Here is a 21,671-nt window from a genome sequence, read left to right as displayed (position 1 = left end):
TACACACATTTCCCCTATACACATTTCCCCTATGCACATTTCCCCTATGCACATTTCCCCCTACACACATTCCCCCCTACACACATTTCCCCTATACACATTTCCCCCTACACACATTTCCCCCTACACACATTTCCCCCTGCACACATTTCCCCCTACACACATTTCCCCCTACACACATTTCCCCCTACACACATTTCCCCTATACACATTTCCCCTATACACATTTCCCCTATGCACATTTCCCCTATGCACATTTCCCCCTACACACATTCCCCCCTACACACATTTCCCCTATACACATTTCCCCTATGCACATTTCCCCTATGCACATTTCCCCCTACACACATTCCCCCCTACACACATTTCCCCTATACACATTTCCCCCTACACACATTTCCCCCTACACACATTTCCCCTACTCACATTTCCCCTACACACATTTCCCCCCCTATACACATTTTGCCCTACACACATTTCCTGCTGACATGAGCAGCCCTTGGAGGAGGTGGTTGAGGGTAATCAAACTGTGTAGTCCTAATCCAATTTGCAGGCGGGGGAATACAATTTGTGTGTGTGTGTGTGTGTGTGTGTGGGGGGGGGGGGGGGGGGGTTGGGGTTAGGGAGGATATTTGCTAGGTCGGGGGATGGGGTATATATGCTAAGAGGGGGGATTAGGGGGGATATATGTGTTACAAGGGAGATCGGGTGGAATACGTGCTAGGAGGGGGGATTGGGGAATATGCTTACATCACAACTTTTTGAGATGGGAACGAGGGACATCAATTAGCAAATGTATGTAGGCATAGGACACACCCCTGCCATGCCCCCCTTAAAGGAGAATTATAAAATAAAAAATGATTAGTTAAACCCACAAGGGCTTTTTTTTTTGCCACTACTATTCCTTTATACAGGCTTTCAAAATTTACAAATGCAGCAATTTAGAAATTGTATTAAAGGTTTAGCACTGGGAAACACGTTTTGATAGAAAAAAAAATAATTTTATATTCAACTATATAGAGTATCCCACAAAAATAAATACACCCCTCACTTTTTTGTAAATATTTTATTATATCTTTTCATGTGACAACACTGAATTTGAAGAAATTAAACTTTGCTGCAATGTAAAGTAGTGAGTGTACATCTTGTATAACAGTGTAAATTTTCTGTCCCCTCAAAATAACTCAACACACAGCCATAAATGTCTAAACCGCTGGCAACAAAAGTGAGTACACCCAAAATAGGGCCCAATTAGTCATTTTCCCTCCCCGGTGTTATGTGACCCGTTAATGTTACAAGGTCTCAGGTGTGAATAGGGAGCAGGTGTGTTAAATTTGGTGTTATCGCTCTCACTCTCTCATACTGGTCACTGGAAGTTAAACACGCCACCTTATGGCAAAGAACTCTCTGAGGATCTGAAAAAAAGATTTGTTGCTCTACATAAAGAGGACCTAGGCCAGTGATGGTGAACCTTGGCACCCCAGATGTTTTGGAACTATATTTCCCATGATGCTCAACTACACTGCAGAGTGCATGAGCATCATGGAAAATGTAGTTCCAAAACATCTGGGGTGCCAAGGTTCGCCATCACTGACCTAGGCTATAAGAAGATTGCCAAGACCCTGAAACTGAGCTGCAACACGGTGGCCAAGACCATACAGGATGATAGGATAGGTTCCACTCAGAACAGGCCTCACCATGGTCGACCAAAGAGGTTGAGTGCATGTGCTCAGCGTCATATCCAGGGGTTGTCTTTGGGAAATAGACGTATGAGTGCTGCCAGCTTTTCTGCAGAGGTTGAAGGAGTGGGGGGTCAGCCTGTCAGTGCTCAGACCATACACCGCACACTGCATCAAATTGGTCTGCATGGCTGTCTTCCCAGAAGGAGGCCTCTTCTAAAGATGACGCACAAGAAAGTCTGCAAACAGTTTGCTGAAGACAAGCACACTAAGGACATGGATTACTGGAACCATGTCCTGTGATCTGATGAGACCAAGATAAACTTATTTAGTTCAGATGGTGTCAAACGTGTGTGTTGGCAACCAGGTGAGGAGTACAAAGACAAGTGTATCTAGGCTACAGTCAAGCATGGTGGTGGGAGTGTCATGGCCTGGGGCTGCATGAGTGCTGCCGGCACTGGGGAGTTACAGGTTATTAAGGAAACCATGAATGCCAACATGTACTGTGACATACTGAAGCAGAGCATGATCCCCCTCCCTTTGGAGACTGGGCCACAGGGCAGTATACCAACATAACGACCCCAAACACACCTCCAAGGCTACCACTGCCTTGCTAAAGAAGCTGAGGGTAAAGGTGATAGACTTGGCAAGCATGTCTCCAGAGCTAAACCCTATTGAACATCTGTGGGGCATCCTCAAATGGAAGGTGGAGGAGCTCAAGGTCTCTAACATCCACCAGCTCTGTAAAATCATTATGGAGGAGTGGAAGAGGACTCCAGTGGCAACTTGTGAAGCTCTGGTGAACTCCATGCCCAAGAGGGTTAAGGCAGTGCTGGAATATAATGGTGGCCACACAAAATATTGATACTTTGGGTCCAATTTGGACATTTCCACTTAGAAGTGTACTCACTTTTGTTGCCAGTGGTTTAGATATTAATGGCGGGGGGGGGGGGGGTGAGAGTTAGAAGGGGTGTGATATGTGCTAGGAGGAGGAATGGGGGGGGGGTATGTGCAAGGAGAGTGGATTGAGGGGGATATGTGCTAGGAGGATTGGGGTTGTTGGGGATATGTGCTAGGAGGATTGGGGGGAATATGTGCTAGGAGAGTGGACTGGGAGGGATATGTCCTAGGACGGGGAGTGGGTGGGAATTGAAGAAGATACGTGCTAGGCAGAGCAATGCAGGGGGATGTGTGCTAGGAGAGGAGATTGGGTATCACGTACCTGGAGATGAGCCTGAGACTGTGAGGAAGGCCTCTCTTGCACCTCTGACTCGGGACCCCTGATAGTGCAGACAGGGGGTACCGGAGTGTAGAGTAGCACGAGCGCCTGGAGGTTGCTTCAAGCGGACAACGGCCACTGATGATGGTAGCCAGGGAAGTACAGAGAGCAGGACGATGAGCAGGCAGCAGGTGCTGGAGAGAGAAGTTCTGGATAGCAGGATGAGCCAGGTGAGCCTCCTAGGCAGGATGGACGGATCTGGAAGTGACAGGAGCGTGGTAAGACAAGCCGGGTCTGAAGCCAATCGGGAACGTAGAAGCCAGTAGGAGCAAACAGGAGTAGAGGTCACAGGACAAGCCGAGGTTGGTGCAGGCGGAGAGCAGAGAATAGTCAGGGCAAGCTGAGGTCGGTGCAGGCGGAGAGCAGAGAATAGTCAGGACAAGCCGGGTCTGGAACTGTAAACAAGATGCAGGTAAACAGGTAACAGGGATCCAAGGCTGAAGACAAAGCAGCACTAGAGCAGTGTAAGGGCTGGGCTTAAATAGTTCATTTGGCGCCAATGTCTAACGCACGTTGCGTATTCGCGAATGTGAGTGCGCGGCTGCGCGAGTTCGCGCATGCGCATTGGCCATTGTTAGGTTTCTGACGGAAACACGTCTTTGCACAGCAAGTGTTCTCTTACATTGGGGGATATGTGCAAGGAGGGGGTGTGGGGGGATATGTTCTAGGAGGAGGGATAGGGAGCTATGTGCAAGGAGGGGGGATATGTGCTAGGAGAGGGTGGGGGATTAGGGCTAAAGGGGGATTCGGTTTGGGAATTTGAGTTAAGTGGAGGAGGCTGGGGAGGATTTGTGCTAGGAGGTGGAATTTAGAGGGATTAGGGTGTGGAGAGAGGATATGTGTTGGGAAGAGTAATTTGGAGAGGGTTGTACTAGGAGGGTTTCGTGCTGGGAGGCGGGATTGGAGGGAGATTATGCTAGGAGGGGGGATTTGGGGGATAGGATATGTGTTGGGAGGGGGGATTTGGCGGGTGGATTTGTGCTAGGATGGAAAAGTTGAGGGGAAAGAGGATGTGTGCTAGGAGGGGTGATTGTTTTGGGTGGGGGGAGATTTATGCGGGGGTAATTGGGGGATTTGAGCTGGGAGGTGAGATTTGTGCTGAGATGGGGGATTTGGACTGGGAAAAGAGGTATTATTGCATTGTTTGGGGAGAATTTTGGCTTGCAGATGGAATTTATGCTTAGGGGGTAAGCGTGCTGATCAGTGCTACTTTTTTTTTTTTTATGGAGAGGGCTTTATGCTGAAATGTGAAATGAGGGCACTCAACGGATCTCCTCCTCCCCTCACAGCCCATAGCTAAGACAGGATTTTCCTACAGACACAGCCTCGATCTGCCGTGTGCAGCTGGCAATGTTGTTGCAGTTCTAGGAAATTCCTTGATCGGAATGGCAGCTGCAGTAGCCAGCTACGCACTGTGCAGATGGATGTTGTGTGTGTAAGTGAATCTGATCTTAGTTATATGCTGTGTGGGGTGGAGGAGCTCTGAGTATCCAGGCTGTGTGCAGTGTGGCGATGGGGGGAGGAGATCTGCTGAGTGCTCTGCCAGCAGTGCCCCTGCGTTCTTCTTGACTGACCAGTGTCTTCTGCCATGCTGATCCATTCACACTGCCCCGTTGACCCCTGTCCTCTGCTCTGCTGGCCCCTGTATACTGCCATATTGACTCTTGTTAACTCCCCTGCTGACCCCCTGCACACTGTCCTGCTGCACACAGTCCTCTGTTCTGATAACCCACTGTACACTGTCCTACAAACTAATGGCCTCCATAGACTGCCCTACAAACTGCTGACCCTATCCTCTGCCCTGCTGACCCCCTGTTCCCTGCCCTACCGACCTCACGTTTTTTACTGCTCCCCCACATCAGACAGGCTAGATCTGGCCCTAGCAGAACGAAAAAAAATGTTTTGTTTTTCGATTTGTTAATGAACTCATTTTGTTTAGTTAAATTCGTTTTTGGAATTAATTTAGTTTTGTAGCGTTTATTTGTTTTCAAATTCGTTTTGAATTTCCCGAATTTGACTGAATTGGATTCAATTTGACCAAATTCAGAAATTTTAAATCGGCAGTCGGATTTGAATTTTTTGGATTCGAATATGGCTGACAAATTTTTCACATCCAAGGACGGCAATATGTTTACATTTCATATTCATTTCCAAATTCAAATTAAATTAGAATTTCGTTATTTCGTATGAATTTTGTTTCGTTATTTCGTAGGGTTCTTTTACATTCGTTACTATTATAATTCAAGATTTGGATACATCGAAATTTCCGAATAACTAAAAATTTGGCTGAATTTCGATTTGGAACAAAACGAATCACGCATGTCTACTTGGGGGACTGGGGTAATTCAGGTTCGGGGGCCCTGTACACAGAGTTGGTTTACATTTTATAAAAATTTCCAAATTTGAATCAAATTAGAATTTCGTTATTTTGGATTAATTTTGTTTTGTTATTTCGTAATGTTTGTTTACATTCGAGATTCGGATACATTGGAATTTCCGAATAACTAAAAATTTGGCTGAATTTTGATATAGAACGAAATAAATCACGCATGTCTACTTAGGCTTAGGGAAACTCCAGGTTCTGGGGTTTACATTCTCAATGACAGTCAGACATTTTTAAAATGCATGATATAATGTCTCTCTGAGGTCACACATGCCCACACACAAACTCATAGTGCTCTATGTGTGCTTTGCTTGAGCAGCCAAAATTCATTTTTGAAAAATGATGCAATGTACCTGTCCAGAGTTTTACAGATGATGGCTGTTAAAAGCCTAAAATACTACTTCTCAAGATACGTTTAATAAAAGAAAATAAGTTTTATATTATACGTTTTATATATAAATGTTTTATTGGAATATATCATCTTCGTATAGGGGGCTCTTTCTGTCAGGGGTGGGGGGCTGTGGCAATTGTCCCTTGTGCTCTCTTATAAATGTGGTCGTGGTTGGGGTGACCAATCACCCTATTTTGTGCAGCTGAAAAGGAGTTTATTGTTCAGAACCAAAGATATTTTTATTTTTCCGCTTAAAGTGACACTAAACTGGTTAAATAGAAAAAAAAAATGACATTGAAGTCATATGACTGTAGGAGGAGAGGGCTCCGTCCTGTACACGTTTACATGGGATTTTAGACTTCATATAGCCAGGGGATCGTCCATGGCCGGGTAAGTAAAGACATACCGACATCTTCCTCCTTCCTGAGCAGCTCCTCTATACCTGATACACCGCACAGCCTTACCTGTGCTACTCCCACCACTCATCGCGGCTACAAATATAAGCGCATGCGCACTACAGCCAGTTAATCCCGGAGAGTAGCGGCGTGTGTGAGCGGACAGTGTGCTGCTGGCTGGTGAGCCGAGTCATGTCTACCGATGTGGAGTACACCCGGCGGAGGAGGAATACCCATGACGCGTTCGGTAAGAGCACCTGCTTTATGTATACTTTCCTTCCATTTCTATGAGAGTTTCTATAGAGAGTTGTCCCCTATGGTAGTGGTAGCGGGGTGCAGAGCACACTCACCGGAGGACCTACCTACACCTTCTCTATGTGAGGAACCCGGCCAGCACTGTGTACTCAGCATTGGCTTCTCCTCAGGTGTACCAAGCCATTATTATGTGTCTGTGTACTCCCTCATTTATTATTTATATTCGGTGTACTTCTAATTTATTAGTGTGCCTGTACATCTGATATTATTATTATTATTATTATTACATGTACTTCTCATTTAATAATAATATTATTGTCTTGTCTGTGTACTTCTAGTATATATCAGGTGTACTTCTAATTTATTGGTGCTGGTACAGCTGATTTTTAATAATAATAATAATAATAATAATATTTCTTGTCTGTATATTTGTAATATATAACAGAATATCATGTGTACTACTAATTTTTATGGTGTCTGTACATCCGATGTCTTATTCATTTCATATTTGTCCATGTATTGTATTGTATATGAATATGTATATATTTTTTATATATATATATATATATATATATATATATATATATATATATATATATATATATATATATATATATATATATAGGAATGTGTGTACTTCTAATTTATTAGTGTCTGTTAAGCTGATATTATTATTAATAGTCTTGTCTGTATATTTGTAATATATAACAGACTATCAGGTGTACTACTAATTTTTATAGTGTGCCTGTATATCCGATGTCTTATTCATATTTGCCCATGTTTATTTTATTATTAGTATTGAAATGCCTGGACAAATATGAATAAGACATCGGATGTACAGACACACAATAAAAATTAGTAGTACACCTGATATTCTGTTATATATTACAAATATGCAGACAAGACTATTTTCAGCTTTACAGACACTAATAAATTAGAAGTACACCTGATATACGGGTATATATTAGAAGTACACAGACATTATTATTTATTATTATTATTATTATTATTATTATTATTATTTTTTCGGTGTACTTCTAATATATACCTGTTTATCGTGTGTACTTCTAATTTTTGTGTCTGATGATGATTGGCTTGTCTGTATATTTTTAATATATAACAGAATATCAGGTGTACTACTAATTTTTTTACTGTGTCTGTACATATGATGTCTTATCCATATTTGTCCATGTATATTATCTTGTCTGTGTACTTCTAATGTATAACAGTATATCAGGTGTGCTTAGTTTTATTTCTTAGTGTCATTTGCATCACACTGGTTCGCTTCAAAACTGCCAGTAAAATGCCTATGCGTTAATGGAGCGCTTTTGCGGTGCTTGTTGGTGTGGTTTTCAACCTCTTCTGAAATGAAAGATTTTTGCCCCCCCCCCCCCCCCTTATCCACTTTAGGACCAGAGGATTCGGCACTGTGCGAATTTAAATGACAATTGCGCGGTCATGCAACGCCGTATCCAAACGAAATGTACGTCCTTTTTTTCCCCACAAACAGAGCTTTCTTTTGGTGGTATTTGATCACCTCTGCGCTTTTCATTTTTTGCGATATTAATAAAAAAAGCGACCATTTTGAAAAAATATCAATATTTTTCTACTTTGACAGTTAAAAAATATCCAATATATTCAATTTTTGTAATATATTTAGGCCAAAATGTATTTAGCTACATGTCTTTGACAAAAAAATTCTCAATGAGCGTATTTTTAACCGCTTTAAGACCGGAAGATTTTACCCCATTCCTGACCAGGCCATATTTTGCGATTCGGCACTGCGTTACTTTAACGGACAATTGCGCGGTCGTGCAATGCTGTACCCAAATTAAATTTGTCCTTTTTTTTCCCCCACAAATAGAGCTTTCTTTTGGTGGTATTTGATCATCTGTGCGATTTTTTTTTTTTTTGCGCTATAAACAAAAAAAAGCATCAATTTTGAAAAAATATCTATTTTTCACTTTTTTTTTTTTTTTATATGAAATTCCCCCCCAAAAAATGTAAAAATCAAATTTTTTTAACATTTTAGGGCAATTTATTTTCTGCTACATATTTTTGGTAAAATAAAATTGCAATAGGCGTATTTAGATTGGTTTGCGCAAAAGTCATTGCAGCTACTAACTACGGGAAATTTATGTCATTTTTATTTGGGTTTTTTTTAACTAGTAATGGCGGCGATCTGCGATTTTTTTTTTTTTTTTTTTTTTTTTTTTTTTTTTTTTTCTTCTTCTGGACTGCGACATTGCGGCGCACAGATCGGCCCCCTAACTGACATTTTTGACACTTTTGGGGGTACCAGTGACATTACTACAGTAATTGGTGCTATAAATATGCACTGGTACTGTAAAAAGGACACTGGCAGGGAAGGGGTTAACTTTTATTGGTGATCAAGGGGTTAACGTATGCCTGGTGCTTACTGACGTGTGTGGGGGGAGGGGACTGTGTGACACAGGCACAGATCGCAGGTTCAGCTATGCTGAATCCTGTAATCTGTCCCTGCCTGTCACTTAGGAGATCCCCGACGATCGGGGAAGAGCGGCGGTGATCACCGCCTCTCCTCCCCTGGCCCGACTCCCGCTGTGTCTGAATACAGCGGGAGCGAGCCTCCGGCAGCGCGTGCGCCGCCCACAAAGGGAGGAGTCCAGCGACGTAGACCTACGTCGCTGGACAATAACGAACCACTTTGCCGCAGTACGCTCAATGTGAGCGGTCAGCAAGTGGTTAATGACCAGGCCATTTTTTTGCAATTTGGCACTGCGTCACTTTAACTGGTAATTGCGCAGTCATGCAATGCTGTACCCAAACTAAATTTTATGTCCCAAACTACATTTTATGTCCCCTTTTTTTTTTTTTTTCTCAAAAATTTGTGGTCTATTGGACCCTAGATCTCTGCTCTGCCCTTAAAGCATCTGACGATAACAAGATTGGTGTGATAAAATGCTTTCGCAATGGCGCTATTTATATCTGGCAAAACTGAAGTCATGAAATGCTCGTAGCTTCTGGTATCTTAGGCCATAGAGATGATTGGAGCCATTCTGGTCTCCAATCGGCTCTATGGTCTGCTGACGGAACCACAGGCTGCATTCTCGGGTTACCCGGTGGGACAGGAGAGCCAGAGAAAATCGTGGCAGGCAGCGGGAGGGGGGGGGAGGGGAGTCCTCTCCCTCTGCTTTTAAAAGCAGTCTAGTGGCTAATTATCTGCTAGGATTGCTTTTCCATGAAAGCTGACCGCTGGCTGAAAAAAACTATACCAGAATGTGTGTGGTATGCCCAACATTAGACCTCCCAGCATCCACCCACTTCTAATGATGGGCATACATGCAATGTTGTTGTTGTGTTTTTTTTTTTGTTTTTTTTTAACTTGTGAAGAAATCGCCTCCTACAGCGCTGCAATCATTGATTTACGTATATGCTGAGAGCAAACGCTGTTGCTGTCAGAATAAACAAAGCAGTGCTGCAGCTGATGGGCTTACCTGTTAACAATAAAACACAGTAACAATAAAACGTTACAATATAATATACAGTAGAATGGTGGTATCTGCAAAGAAAACTATGGTTAACAATAAAACATTACAGTATAACAGTATATTATAAAGTACAGTAAAAGCATAAAGGGTAGAAAAGTAGTGTAAGAACAGAAAATTAACACAAACGACAACCATTTGTGGCTTTTTGTTTTTTGATAACTTTTTTTTTTTTTTTTTTTTACACTTCTTTTTTTTTTTTTTTTTTTGTTGTAACTTTAAAAAAAAATTGTTCCAGGCTAGGGTCTCTCAAAATGCGAAAGCCATCTAACATTTTTCGAGACCCTGTGTGAATATGTGCCCTAGACTGTGCCGTGCCGTACCCTATACTAATAGTCTACTAGTGTGTGGTAGCGACAAACAGTCCCTGATGCAAAGACCGGGTTGGCCAGGACAAGATGGACAAAAACAGCAGGTGTCTATATCCGCGTTTTCTGCAGACACGACATCTTTTGGGTGCTCTTTTGGTAGGGGTACCAGGGAGGACATCGGAAAATTCCTCCCATGCAGCCAGCTCACTGCATCTGGATTGTGAATTGGGGCCACAGTACCTTCTGGTTACAGAAGGGCTGTAATGATCGCTTCCTGGAATTTTAGGAAAGATCCACTTCTTCCTGACGCTTTGTATAACATGTAAGCGTTCATCAGAGCCAATTGGAGTAAAGGCCCGTACACACGTACCGATCGTCGGCATACAAACGTCGGTGGACGAAGGATCTGCCGATTGTACGCGTGTTAGTATGGTACCTCCGACAGATGTCTGCGCACAATCCGCGGACAAAAGTCTTTCGTGCAAACATGAAAATATTTGTATGCCGACACCAGAACGGACGATTGTTCGCCTGTCAGTACACAATTCGGCCGACAGACCGCAGATTTGCAAGACTGGGCATGCTCAGAAAATAGAAAACACAGGGAAAGTTAACCATTACATGACATCACTTCTGCAGTCGGCGGACAAAATTCTTGTGCTGTCCTTGTGCTGTCTTTGCACTTTTCAGCAGACACCGACATCCCGGGGAGAAAAGAGGAACATTTGTAAGCCGACCATCGGTACGTGTGTACGGGGCTTTAGTATACAGACACTTTTTTGTACCACCTTATGGGCAATTAAGTACAGCACAATTATCTGGTCGTTGAAGTCCACCCCTCCCATGCTAAGGTTGTATTCGTGGACACACGGGCTTCTCAACAACACCAGTTGCCGTTGCAATTCGTATCTGCATAAATGGAGGACAGAACAAAAACGTGTCCCATTTCATTGCAAGCAATTTATTACACTTCAAGCAGGCTCTCCTCCCCCCGTCTAAGTCAGGAATCTACAAGGTGTTGGGGGAAGCCCTGGCGGTTAGGTCGCACGGTGCCACATGTGCCAATTTCAAAAACAAAAAGGTGACTAAAATAGTGGCACGCTTGTGTAATAATTATAAATGGTACCCCCTTCTGAATAAGCATGACACCAAGTTCCAAACAATCTTGCCTCTGCTCCCCATGTAGTCTGGGCAGTTGGGGGGCTCCACATTTTTATCTTTTACCTGCATAAATCTGGAAACTGTGTATAACCTGTTGCCCTGTCACAGAGCTTATACATCTTGACCCCATATCTGGCACGATTGCTGGGGGGAAACTGTTTGAAAGCAAGGCGGCCAAGAAAGACATCACCAAGTGTAACTGAATTGCTGATTTGACTACGACTAGGATGTACTAGGCCACTGGTGCTTGCCAGTTCACCAGAATGTTGAGTGGCACTAGTACCCACAATCTGTTGCATACGAGAACCCTGCGGTTGTTGCACCTCAGCAACAGAAGAATGGGGTCGGACATGCCTGACCTTAGCTCTGACGACGGAGTAGTCGTCCCTGCTATCTGTCAGGGTCCCACTGCTCTCTACAGGTTTGAATACTGAGCCTGATTCTGACAGTGAGGCTTCCCCATCACTCATCTCTCATGCTCAGTATCCTGTAGACCTCTTCACTATTGTAACTCTTGACATTTTGGCCAATAAATTTATAGGTACCTAGTGTGACTCGCAGGTAAAAAGCACCTGTTAAGTGTTTGAACCGCTACTAAAATAATGTAACTGCTAGCACTAGCAGAGATCAGGCCTTAAGCCCCGTACACACGTACCGATTGTCGGCCGTAAATATTCGGCCGACGGCCGATCCGCCGATTGTTGGCTTGTTAGTATGATGCTTCCGACAGCCGACAGCGCACTTTCGGCCGAAAAGAATCTGTCGTGTAGACATTAAAATTTTTGTTGACCAACACCAGAACGGCCGATTGTTCGCCAGTCAGTACAGAATTCGGCCGACAATCAGCAGATTTGCAAGACTGGGCATGCTCAGAAAAGAAAAAACACACGGAAAGTTAACCATCACATGACATCACTTCTGCAGTCGGCTGTTGTTGGCCGACAAAATTCGTGTGCAGTCTTTTGCAGTTTTCAACAGACACGACAGTCCTGGACAAAAGACGGCCGATCGTTCGGCCGACGATTGGTACGTGTGTACGGGGCTTAACTCTAACTCTGAGGTTTAGTGTGCTGTGTATTGGAAGTGACAGTAATCTGCTGATTCTGCACTTCTTGGGGCGGAGGGGCTAAACGCAGGTGCTGGCAGGTGTCGGGGCTGATCCTGCGAACGCTGGATTTTGGGAACACTATACTAAACTATTGGAGACGCTAGTATAGTTCTGATCAGATCAAAGATATTGCTCCGTTCAGACACTATACTAGTAATGGAGGTGTTTAGTGTGTGTGCGTGTCTCACTGGCAATCAAAAGGTTAAAATGTGTTACTAAATATGCGGCGGGCAATCTGACGCTATCCTCTATTGACACTGATACAGTAAGCAGAAAAAAGATCTGTACACTATAATAGTGACAGTACAATGAAGGGGTTAACTCTTAGGTTTAGAGTACATGCCATACATCCCTTATCTGGGACTCCTCTAACTACCACTATCTCTCACTAACTGAAATCATGTGACACTAATACAGTGATCAGTAAAGTATCGGTATACTGTATATAGTGTACACTGACAGGGAGTGAAAGGGTTAACTGGGGGGTGATCAGGTGGTTAAATGTGTGCCTATGTGTACAGGTGTCAGTGTAGTGCTTGTGTACTCACGGTAGATGTTCTCTTCTCACGCTGGAACCGAAAAGGGCTGTAGGAGAGAAGATTGCATTGTTTCCTGTGCCTGTGTTTACATTACACAGGCGCAGGGCATTCTGCAATTGGTCAGAACCGATCACCAGGTCCAGGCCAAAGATCATTGCCCTGGACCTGATGACTGATTGGTTCTGAACCGAATCAGAAAATCGCGGGGACGTCGGGCTCGTGCACCCCCTAGCCCCGCGCGCGGCCGACGTACAGTTACGTCAGTTCACGCAGCCGATCCACCTCGCCGCAGTAAATCTGAGGCGGGTGGTCGGCAACTGGGTAAAGGACATGTGACTTAAAAAAGCTTAGTGGGGGGCATTTATGAGATGGGTTACCATATTTCAATGTAGAGGAGCATTTTTGGTGTGGTCTTCCAAATATGCTGCAAGCAGGATTTTTTTTCACCGCAGCGATAGCACACCGTCCCAGTGTGAAAACATTAATTGATTTTAAAGGGAAGCATTTTTCTTGAGCTTTTTAAGTGTTTTTTTTTTTTTTTTTTTAAAACACCATAGCGCTTGAAAAGGCCCTAAAGTGGGGTACACACTAGTAGAAAATCGGCTGAAAATTCCCGTCCGAGGTAAAATTGTCCGATTTCGCCTAGTGTGTACACAACTTTCAGCAGCCGATGCCGACATTTTGAACGAAAAAAAACGGAGGGACAAACACCAAATTTTTTTTCGTCTGTCCCCAGACGACCGATTTTTCATTTAATGTGTACGCAGTACGTCTGTGAAAAATCGGATACGAAAGACCGTGCATGATTTTGAAGTTGCTGACCACCCGGAAGTCTAGGAACAAATGTGCCAAAAAAAAGAAAAATCGGACAAGAAATTCCATGAACATTTATGCACTGTCAACTAAAAACGGTTATGAACGCTGAGGAGACAGAGAAAAATCGGAGGATATTTCGTCCGATTTTCGTCAAGTGTGTACAGCCCTTTAGGCTGTACTACTGATTTGATGTGTATCAGGTGTGCTTCTCTTTAAAAAAAAAAGTGTGTGTATATAATAATTTTTTTCAGTGTACTTTTTCATTTAATATGTATCTGTGCTTAGCATTTATTATAGTGTCAACTTCTGGTTTATGTAATTGGTGTACTGTTCACCTTGTAGCGATGTGCTCCTTCGGTAACTGAGGCGATCAGTACAGTGCAACATCTTGGGGCTCATTCACACCGGTATATGCATATTTTCTGCAAGGAATAAGGCTCTTGCTAGCAGAAGATCCTGCATAAAATGCACATACAAGGGCCCTTTCATACTGATCAGTTTTTCTGTTAAGAGGAAGAAAAATACATTAGAGAGCATCCCATTAAATCCTATGGAACTCTTCACACTGGTCAGTTGCATTTTTTTTAAAAGTCCTGTTTGCTGCATTTTTGGTGCATGTTAGGACTATTTCACATTGATCAGTTTTCTTTCGGGGTGTTTTTTTTTTTTTTGGTGGCTAAACGCAGTACACATAGACACAGCTGTGTGTGTATAGGCTCATTGATTACTATTGTATGATGTTTAGATGCGCACATTGGGTTTTTTTTTTTTTTTTTTCTGCCAGTGTCTAAATTAAATGATGGTGTGCCAGCTCTTTTATTTGGTAACTCCCCAATACCATTCCTGGAAGAGAAGACTTGTATGAAGAGAGAAGGATGAGCACACCATGCTTTATTGATTGGTCCAGATAGGAGTTTCATGGATTGGTCCAGATAGGAGTTTCTATTTGTCACACTAAAGGGTGCAGAATATGATAGCTGATGCCCCTAAACACATTGGATGTCCGCTCTTGATTGAACCTTTTATTCTTTCAAATTAAAGTGTGTGTGTGTGTGTGTATATACCAGGTTATTACCCAGGCATAAGATTTAGTAGGGAAGGTTCCACCTTTTCCTGTAAGGGTACATTCTACCAGAAGAGTAGGTGCCTCTTGGGCACATTGCCATCAAGCCTCTATGGCTCAGATTTGCAAGGCCGCGACCTGGTCCTCGGTGCATACGTTCACTCGTTTCTACAGAGTGGATGTTGTGATCCAGGAGGAATCTGCATTTGGCCGCAGTGTTCTGCAGGCAGTGGTGTAATCCTTTTGGTGGTCAGATGGCGGTATTTTTTTGGTGTCCACCCTCCCCTCAGATGTATTGCTTTGGGACATCCCATATGTTATGGTTTATGGCTGTGTCCCATGATGTATGAAAACACCAATGGATTTTTTAATAGTCTTACCTGTAAAATCCATTTTCAAGTACATCACGGGACACAGAGGTCCCTCCCCTCCTCTCCTCTATGGGGGCTTTATTGCATGCTACAAGACTGAGGTACTTCTTTGTGGGAGGGGTTATATAGGGGGACATCCTTTCTGATTGGTTGCCAGTGTCTTTCACCTGTAGGTGGCTATATAAGCCATATGTTATGATTTATGGCTCTGTGTCCCGTGATGTACTTCAAGAAATGGATTTTACAGGTAAGTCAATGTTAAAAAAAATCTATTTTTTTGTTAAAAAAATGCATGTGCTTCCCCAAATACATGAAGGTAAAAAGCGTTTAATGCCACTTCTATTCAACAGCAAGTCCTGTAATTTTTGTTTAATATTAAAACCAGCTGTAGAGAAATGGCAGCTGGAATCTGCTTGTTATGGGCTACCACCTCGTATTCAAGAATACCCAAGCTTCCAATATTAAAAGACTGATATTCAGGCTATTTAGTTGTACTTGCCTGCTCTGTGCAATGGTGTTGCACAAAGCAGCCCCCATCTTCCTACTCTCTGTTCCCCTGCCAGCGCTCCTGGCTCCTCCCCCGCTGAGTGCCTCATAGCATGGCGCTTTCTGTGGCACTTGTGCACTCGCGCTCCTAAGCCCCATCCCCCCCGCTCCATCACTGGTTGTGATTGACAGCAGTAGGAGCCAATGCTACATCGCCGGATCAAGATTGGGCATTAAGGGGAGCTACAGTTTTTTTTTTTTTTTTTTTTTTTTTTTTTACCTTTTTATGCATAAAATGCATTTAAGGTAAAACACCAGCCTTTAGAAACACTTTAATGCTTCCCTGGTAATAGAAATGTATGGTAAAGCATAAATCATAGCTCTTGTATATCAGAGGTCCGCTTAGTAAAATCTTCTTGCAGCGGAGGTCCGAATCACGTGTTTGTGATTTGAATCAGATCTTTTACATTACAGCACCCTCTCCTAGGTGTTCCCATCTCTGCAGGTGAAATTGCATATGTTCCCGGCCCGCAGAGGAACACGCCACACTTCAGCACAGCTTGGTGCTGCACAATTTAAAAAAAGGGCCAGGGACTTCTTTCCCTGCATTTCTAATGGGTAGTGCAGCCCATTAAAATGAATAGGGTGACCTACCTGTAACATGCGCATGCATAGATCTGAACTGAGCCCCATATCAAAATCCCATCCTTATATCAGTTCCACAGTGTCCACTGCACATCACAGTTCCCTTCCCTTCACAACAAGATCCCCCCCCCCTTGTGTTCTCGTGCCCCCTCATAACAGTACTCGTATCCCCCACATTTTCCTCAGCCCCCAATACAGTCCCCAGCTCTCCCACATTATTGTCCTCAGCCTCCTCCATTATAGTACTCGGCCCCCTATTGCAGTACCCCAACTCCCCTACATTACTGTCCTCAGCCCCCCCCATCACAGTACTCAGCCCACCAAATATAGTCCTCAGCCCCCCCCCCCATATTACAGTACTCTTCTTTGCAATATTCAGCGTCTCTCCCCTTTCCTACATTCCATCTCCCCTACCTTGCACAGACAGGAGGACTTGAGGCATAGCAGGTCTGACTGGAGGACCGAAGCTGCAAAATGGTGATTGGTTGCTTAGACTGCCCCTCATCTTGGCAACCAATCACTGGCTTGTTTACCTTGGGCAGTTCCCACCCTCCCTCCAGAACCGTCCCACCTTCAGCTGTCGGCTCTGCGAAGAAAGCATGACAGCTGAAAGGAGAACAGGCTCCTAAATGGTGCGACCGCTGCAGTCCGGGAAGGAGAGTGATGGGGGCCAGACTTGTAACGCGGGCCGCCATTTAGTGATGCCTGTTGTATATGATATTCGGCCGATAACTCCTCCCTAATAGAACCATTTTTGAGTATGTTCTGTGCTTCTGTCCCCAAGGGCTGCTTTAAGATCTTCAATTTTCATTTTCTTTTTTTTTGTATGGGGTAGCTACTGCACGTTGGAGAGGGAGTTGCAAAGGTGCCGGTGGAAAGGGAGAGATTGAAGATGTGGAAGGGGGGGGGCTAGTAGTTGTGAGGAGACAGGATCTAGAGGACAGGTGGTGAGGTGCGCTTCAGAAAGTGTGGCATGTTGGTTGGAGAAGAAAGCTGGACACTGGAGCTCTTATCACACGTTGTACTGATCTTGTTGTTTTTTAAATCTCCTGGACAGAAAGTAAGTTCATGGTTGTGGAGGCAATGGAGGTTGAAGTAGGAAATTAAAGGTAGAAAAGAGTTGATTAGGATTGTATTAGAGGGTTTTAAGGATGGTGAGGTAGTAAGTTTTTTTTTCTTTTTTTTTTTTTTAAGGGGTTGCAATCTTTGACTTGTACCTATAGGTAGGTCTATAAGGCTTACCTATAGGTACTGTAAATATCTCCTAAACGTGCACTGTTTAGGAGATATTTACTATATATGCAGCTGTTGACGTCATTAATGCATGCACTCTGAAGGAACGGCCATCTGGGTCGTTCCTTCAGAATCCTGTACTTTAAAATGGCAGCTCTTCCACGCGGGAGTGACATCATCGCGGCTCCGGCCAGTCACAGCCTAAGTCTGCTGACCTGGAAGGCAGACGGGTGAAGATGGAAGTGGCCTCCAGCAATGACGGCGCATCACTAGATAGCTTTGCTTTCAGGTAAAATTCACATAATTTGCTAGTATGCGATGCATACTAGCACATTATGGCTTTACCTTGCAGGTCAGAAAAAAAAGGCATCCGGCAAACACTTTAACCACTTTAATACAGGGCAGTTAAACACCTTCCCGCCCAGACCAATTTTCAGCTTTCAGCGCTCTCACATTTTGAATGACAATTGCTCAGTCATGCTACACTGTAACCAAACAAAATTTTTTATCATTTTTTTCACACAAATAAAGCTTTCTTTTGGTGGTATTTGATCACAACTGGGTTTTTTAATTTTTGTGATATAAGCAGAAAAAGAGCAAAAATTTTGAAAAAAAACACTTTTTTTTAGTTTCTATTAAAAAATTTTGCAAAAAATTAATTTTTCTTCATACATTTTGGCCAAAATGTATACTGCTACTTATCTCTAGTAAAAATAACCCATATTAGTGTATATTATTTAGTCTGTGTGAAAGTTATTGAGTCTAGAAGCTATGGTACCAATTCCTGAAAATTGATCACACCTGATGTACTAACGGCCTATCTCCTTTCTTGAGGCCCTAAAATGTCAGAATAGTACAAATACCCCCCAAATGACCCCTTTTTGGAAAGTAGACAGTCCAACGTATTTAGTAAGAGGCATGGTGAGTTTTTTTAAGTTTTAATTTTTTCCCACAATTCTTGGGAAAATGAAGAAAAAAATTGTTTTTTTTTTTTTTTTTTTCCCCACAAAGTTGTCAATTTATAAACTATTTCTAATACCTAGCATGTACACAGCAAAAATGACACCCCAAAATACATTCTGCCACTCCTCCAGTATGGCAATACCACATGTGAGACTTTTACACAGCCTGGCCACATACAGAGACCCAACATCCAGGGAGCTCCTTCAAGCGTTCTAGGAGCATAAATACACTTATAACTTTCTGACTACATATCACACTTTTGAAGGCCCTGACTGGCCAGGACAATGGAATTGCCCACAAAATGACCCTATTTTGGAAAGAAAACACTCCGACGTATATTCTATGAGGCATTGTGAGTCTTTGAAACATGTCATTTTTTTCCACCAGTTTTTGGAAAATGTGGGAAAAAAATGAAAACCTATTTTTTTTTACACAAAGTTGTCAATTTATAGGATATTTTTAACACATAGCATGTACATAGCAAAAATGACACCTCAAAATACATTCTGCCACTGAGTATGGCGATACCACATGTGTGAGACTTTTTTACAGCCAGGCCACATACAGAGGTCCAACATTGAAGTAGCACCTCCAGGCGTTCTCGGAGCATAAAATACACTTTTCATTTCTCAACCACCTATTACACTTTTGAAGGCCCTGGAGCACCAGCACATTTAAAAAGCCCACTAAATGACCCCATTTTGGAAAGCAAACACCCCAACGTATAATCTGAGGCATAATGAGTCTTTTGAACATGTCATTTTTTTCCAGAATCTTTCGGAAAATGTGGCAAAAATGAAAACGCATTTTTTTTTTCACAAAGTTGTCCATTTATAAGATATTTCCAACACATAGCATGTACATAGCAAAAATGACACCTCAAAATACATTCTGCCACTCCTCCTGAGTATGGCGATACCACATATGTGAGACTTTTACACAGCCTGGCCACATAACGAAACTCAACATCCAAGTAGCACCGCCAGGCATTCTAGGAGCATAAATTACACACATAATGTTCTGACTACCTATCACACTTTTGAAGGCCCTGGAGCACCAAGACAATGAAATTGCCCACAAAATGACCCCATTTTGGAAAGAAAACACTCCAACGTATATTCTATGAGGCATTGTGAGTCTTTTGAACATGTCATTTTTTTCCACAAGTTTTTGGAAAATGTGGGAAAAAAATTAAAACCTATTTTTTTTTTTTACACAAAGTTGTCAATTTATAGGATATTTCTAACACATAGCATGTACATAGCAAAAATGACACCCCAAAATACATTCTGCCACTCTTCCTGAGTATGGCGATACCATATGTGTGGGACTTTTACACCGCCTGGCCATAAACCGAGACCCAACATCCAAGTAGACACCTTCAGACGTTCTAGGAGCATGCATTTTACATCTAATTTCCTGACAACCTATTACATTTTTGAAGGCCCTTCATATTTCTAACACATAGCATGTACATACCAATTACACCCCAAAATATATTCTGCTGAGCAAAGGGTAAATAAAAGATTACCTGTGGTTTTAGTAGTGATCCACAGAGGAGAGCATCCAGGTAGAAGGCAGGGATGTGGCCCGTGACAGCAAAAGCAATCGGACAGGCAGCAGGCAGAAATACTGTCCATAGTCATTACAGGCAGCAGGCAGGAGTACTGTGCATAGTCATTACAGGCAGCAAGCAGAGATACTGTCCATAGTCATTACAGGCAGCAAGCAGGGATAGTGTCAGCACAGCCAAGCATTGGTCCAGGTAGCAGGCAGAGATGTGGTCTATAAAGTCCTGGGTCATTATATGCAGCGATATGTTCAACCCCACAAAATATTGATCCAGGCAGCAGGAAGGAACATCACGCTTAGGCCTCTGTCAGGAAAAAATGGGGACAGGGGTAGAGGCTTCTCCCACCCAAATCGCTTTGAAGCCTCCGGACTCCAGACCCTGTTATGGGAACACAGAAAACCAAAAACGGTTTTTCCATACTCCTAACTCTCTTCTGAAGCCCCTCACATATATGTGAGACCCCTGTCTACTGAAGTAGCAGGGCAAAAGATCAGTCCAAGTGGCAGGCAAAAAGCGTGGTTGATTAGCAGGCCGGGTCGGTACACTTGGAAGTCAGAAACTTGGTTTAAATCGGCAGGCAAAGGCATCGTCTGTAAACAGGCTGAGGTCGGTACACATGGATTTCAGAAACTTGGTTTTCAAAGCGGCAGGCAAATGCATCGTCGGTGAACAGGCCAGGGTCTGGTAACGTAGAAACATGGTAGCATGGTGATCTGGACGGGTATTTCAAAAAGGGAAATGGCAGTCTTAAAATTAAGGGGATCTAAAATCTTATGGCTGTATGGTAGATTTTGAAGCAATCTCCAATGCATAGGCCAGGTTGGGAGGGACAATCGGGACAATGATAATGTGTCTCTTCGAATTCCATTACTGCTGCACACGCGACATCTTTTGGCGCCTTCTTCCTGATTCTGTGGGGGGAACACTATAGGGAAAATGTTGCTCGTGAAGTCTACTCACACTATCCGAGCGAATGCTTGCTGGGGCCGGTCCTTGTTGGTATATTAGGGCAGTGATGATTTCTTCAATGTACTTGAGGTAGTGGAGGTGTGGGTTTCCAGGTGTTTTTTGATGGCAGACAAAGGAATTGTACATGGCCAAATGAAATGGGTAAAATGCAACTTTTTTGTACCAGTAACGGGACCTTCTGGTTGATAAATAGGGCTGCAGCATCTGGTCATTTAAATCCACCCCCCCCCCATGAACAAATTGTATTCGTGGACGCATTCAGGCTTTGTAATGGGGCCACGTCTTCGGGGAATCTCCACCACGGTGTCATTGTGGATGGTGGACAAGATGTAGACATCTTTCTTGTCCCTCCACTTCATGGCCAACACTTCCTCATTCCTCATAAATGCGGTTTCCCCCGGTTGAAGGTTTTTTTGGACCAAAGGTTGTGGGAATCCCTTCCGATTTTTTTTCTGCTGGTACCACAGGCCAGGGTTTTTTCCAGGTATAGGTGGCGAAAAAGGGGAAGACTGGTGTAATAATTA

General features: G+C 43.3%; 1 protein-coding gene across 1 annotated transcript in view; it reads left to right on the top strand.

Annotated features, from left to right (window-relative positions):
• Nucleotides 1-6,137: 6,137 nt before the first annotated feature.
• Nucleotides 6,138-21,671, top strand: part of LOC309552398 (uncharacterized protein) — a 198,812-nt gene continuing 183,278 nt past the window's right edge. Inside the window, exon 1 of the mRNA XM_082253341.1 lies at nt 6,138-6,374. Within this exon, the coding sequence (XP_082109467.1) occupies nt 6,320-6,374 (55 nt within the window). The 5' untranslated portion in view covers nt 6,138-6,319. The remainder of the gene's footprint in view (nt 6,375-21,671) is intronic.

This window comes from Pelophylax lessonae, assembly GCF_965119305.1.
Source record: "Pelophylax lessonae genome assembly, chromosome: 4".
NCBI lineage: Eukaryota > Metazoa > Chordata > Amphibia > Anura > Ranidae > Pelophylax > Pelophylax lessonae.
Note: the sequence above shows the minus strand (reverse complement) of the source record. Positions and strands in the feature narration are given on the sequence as shown.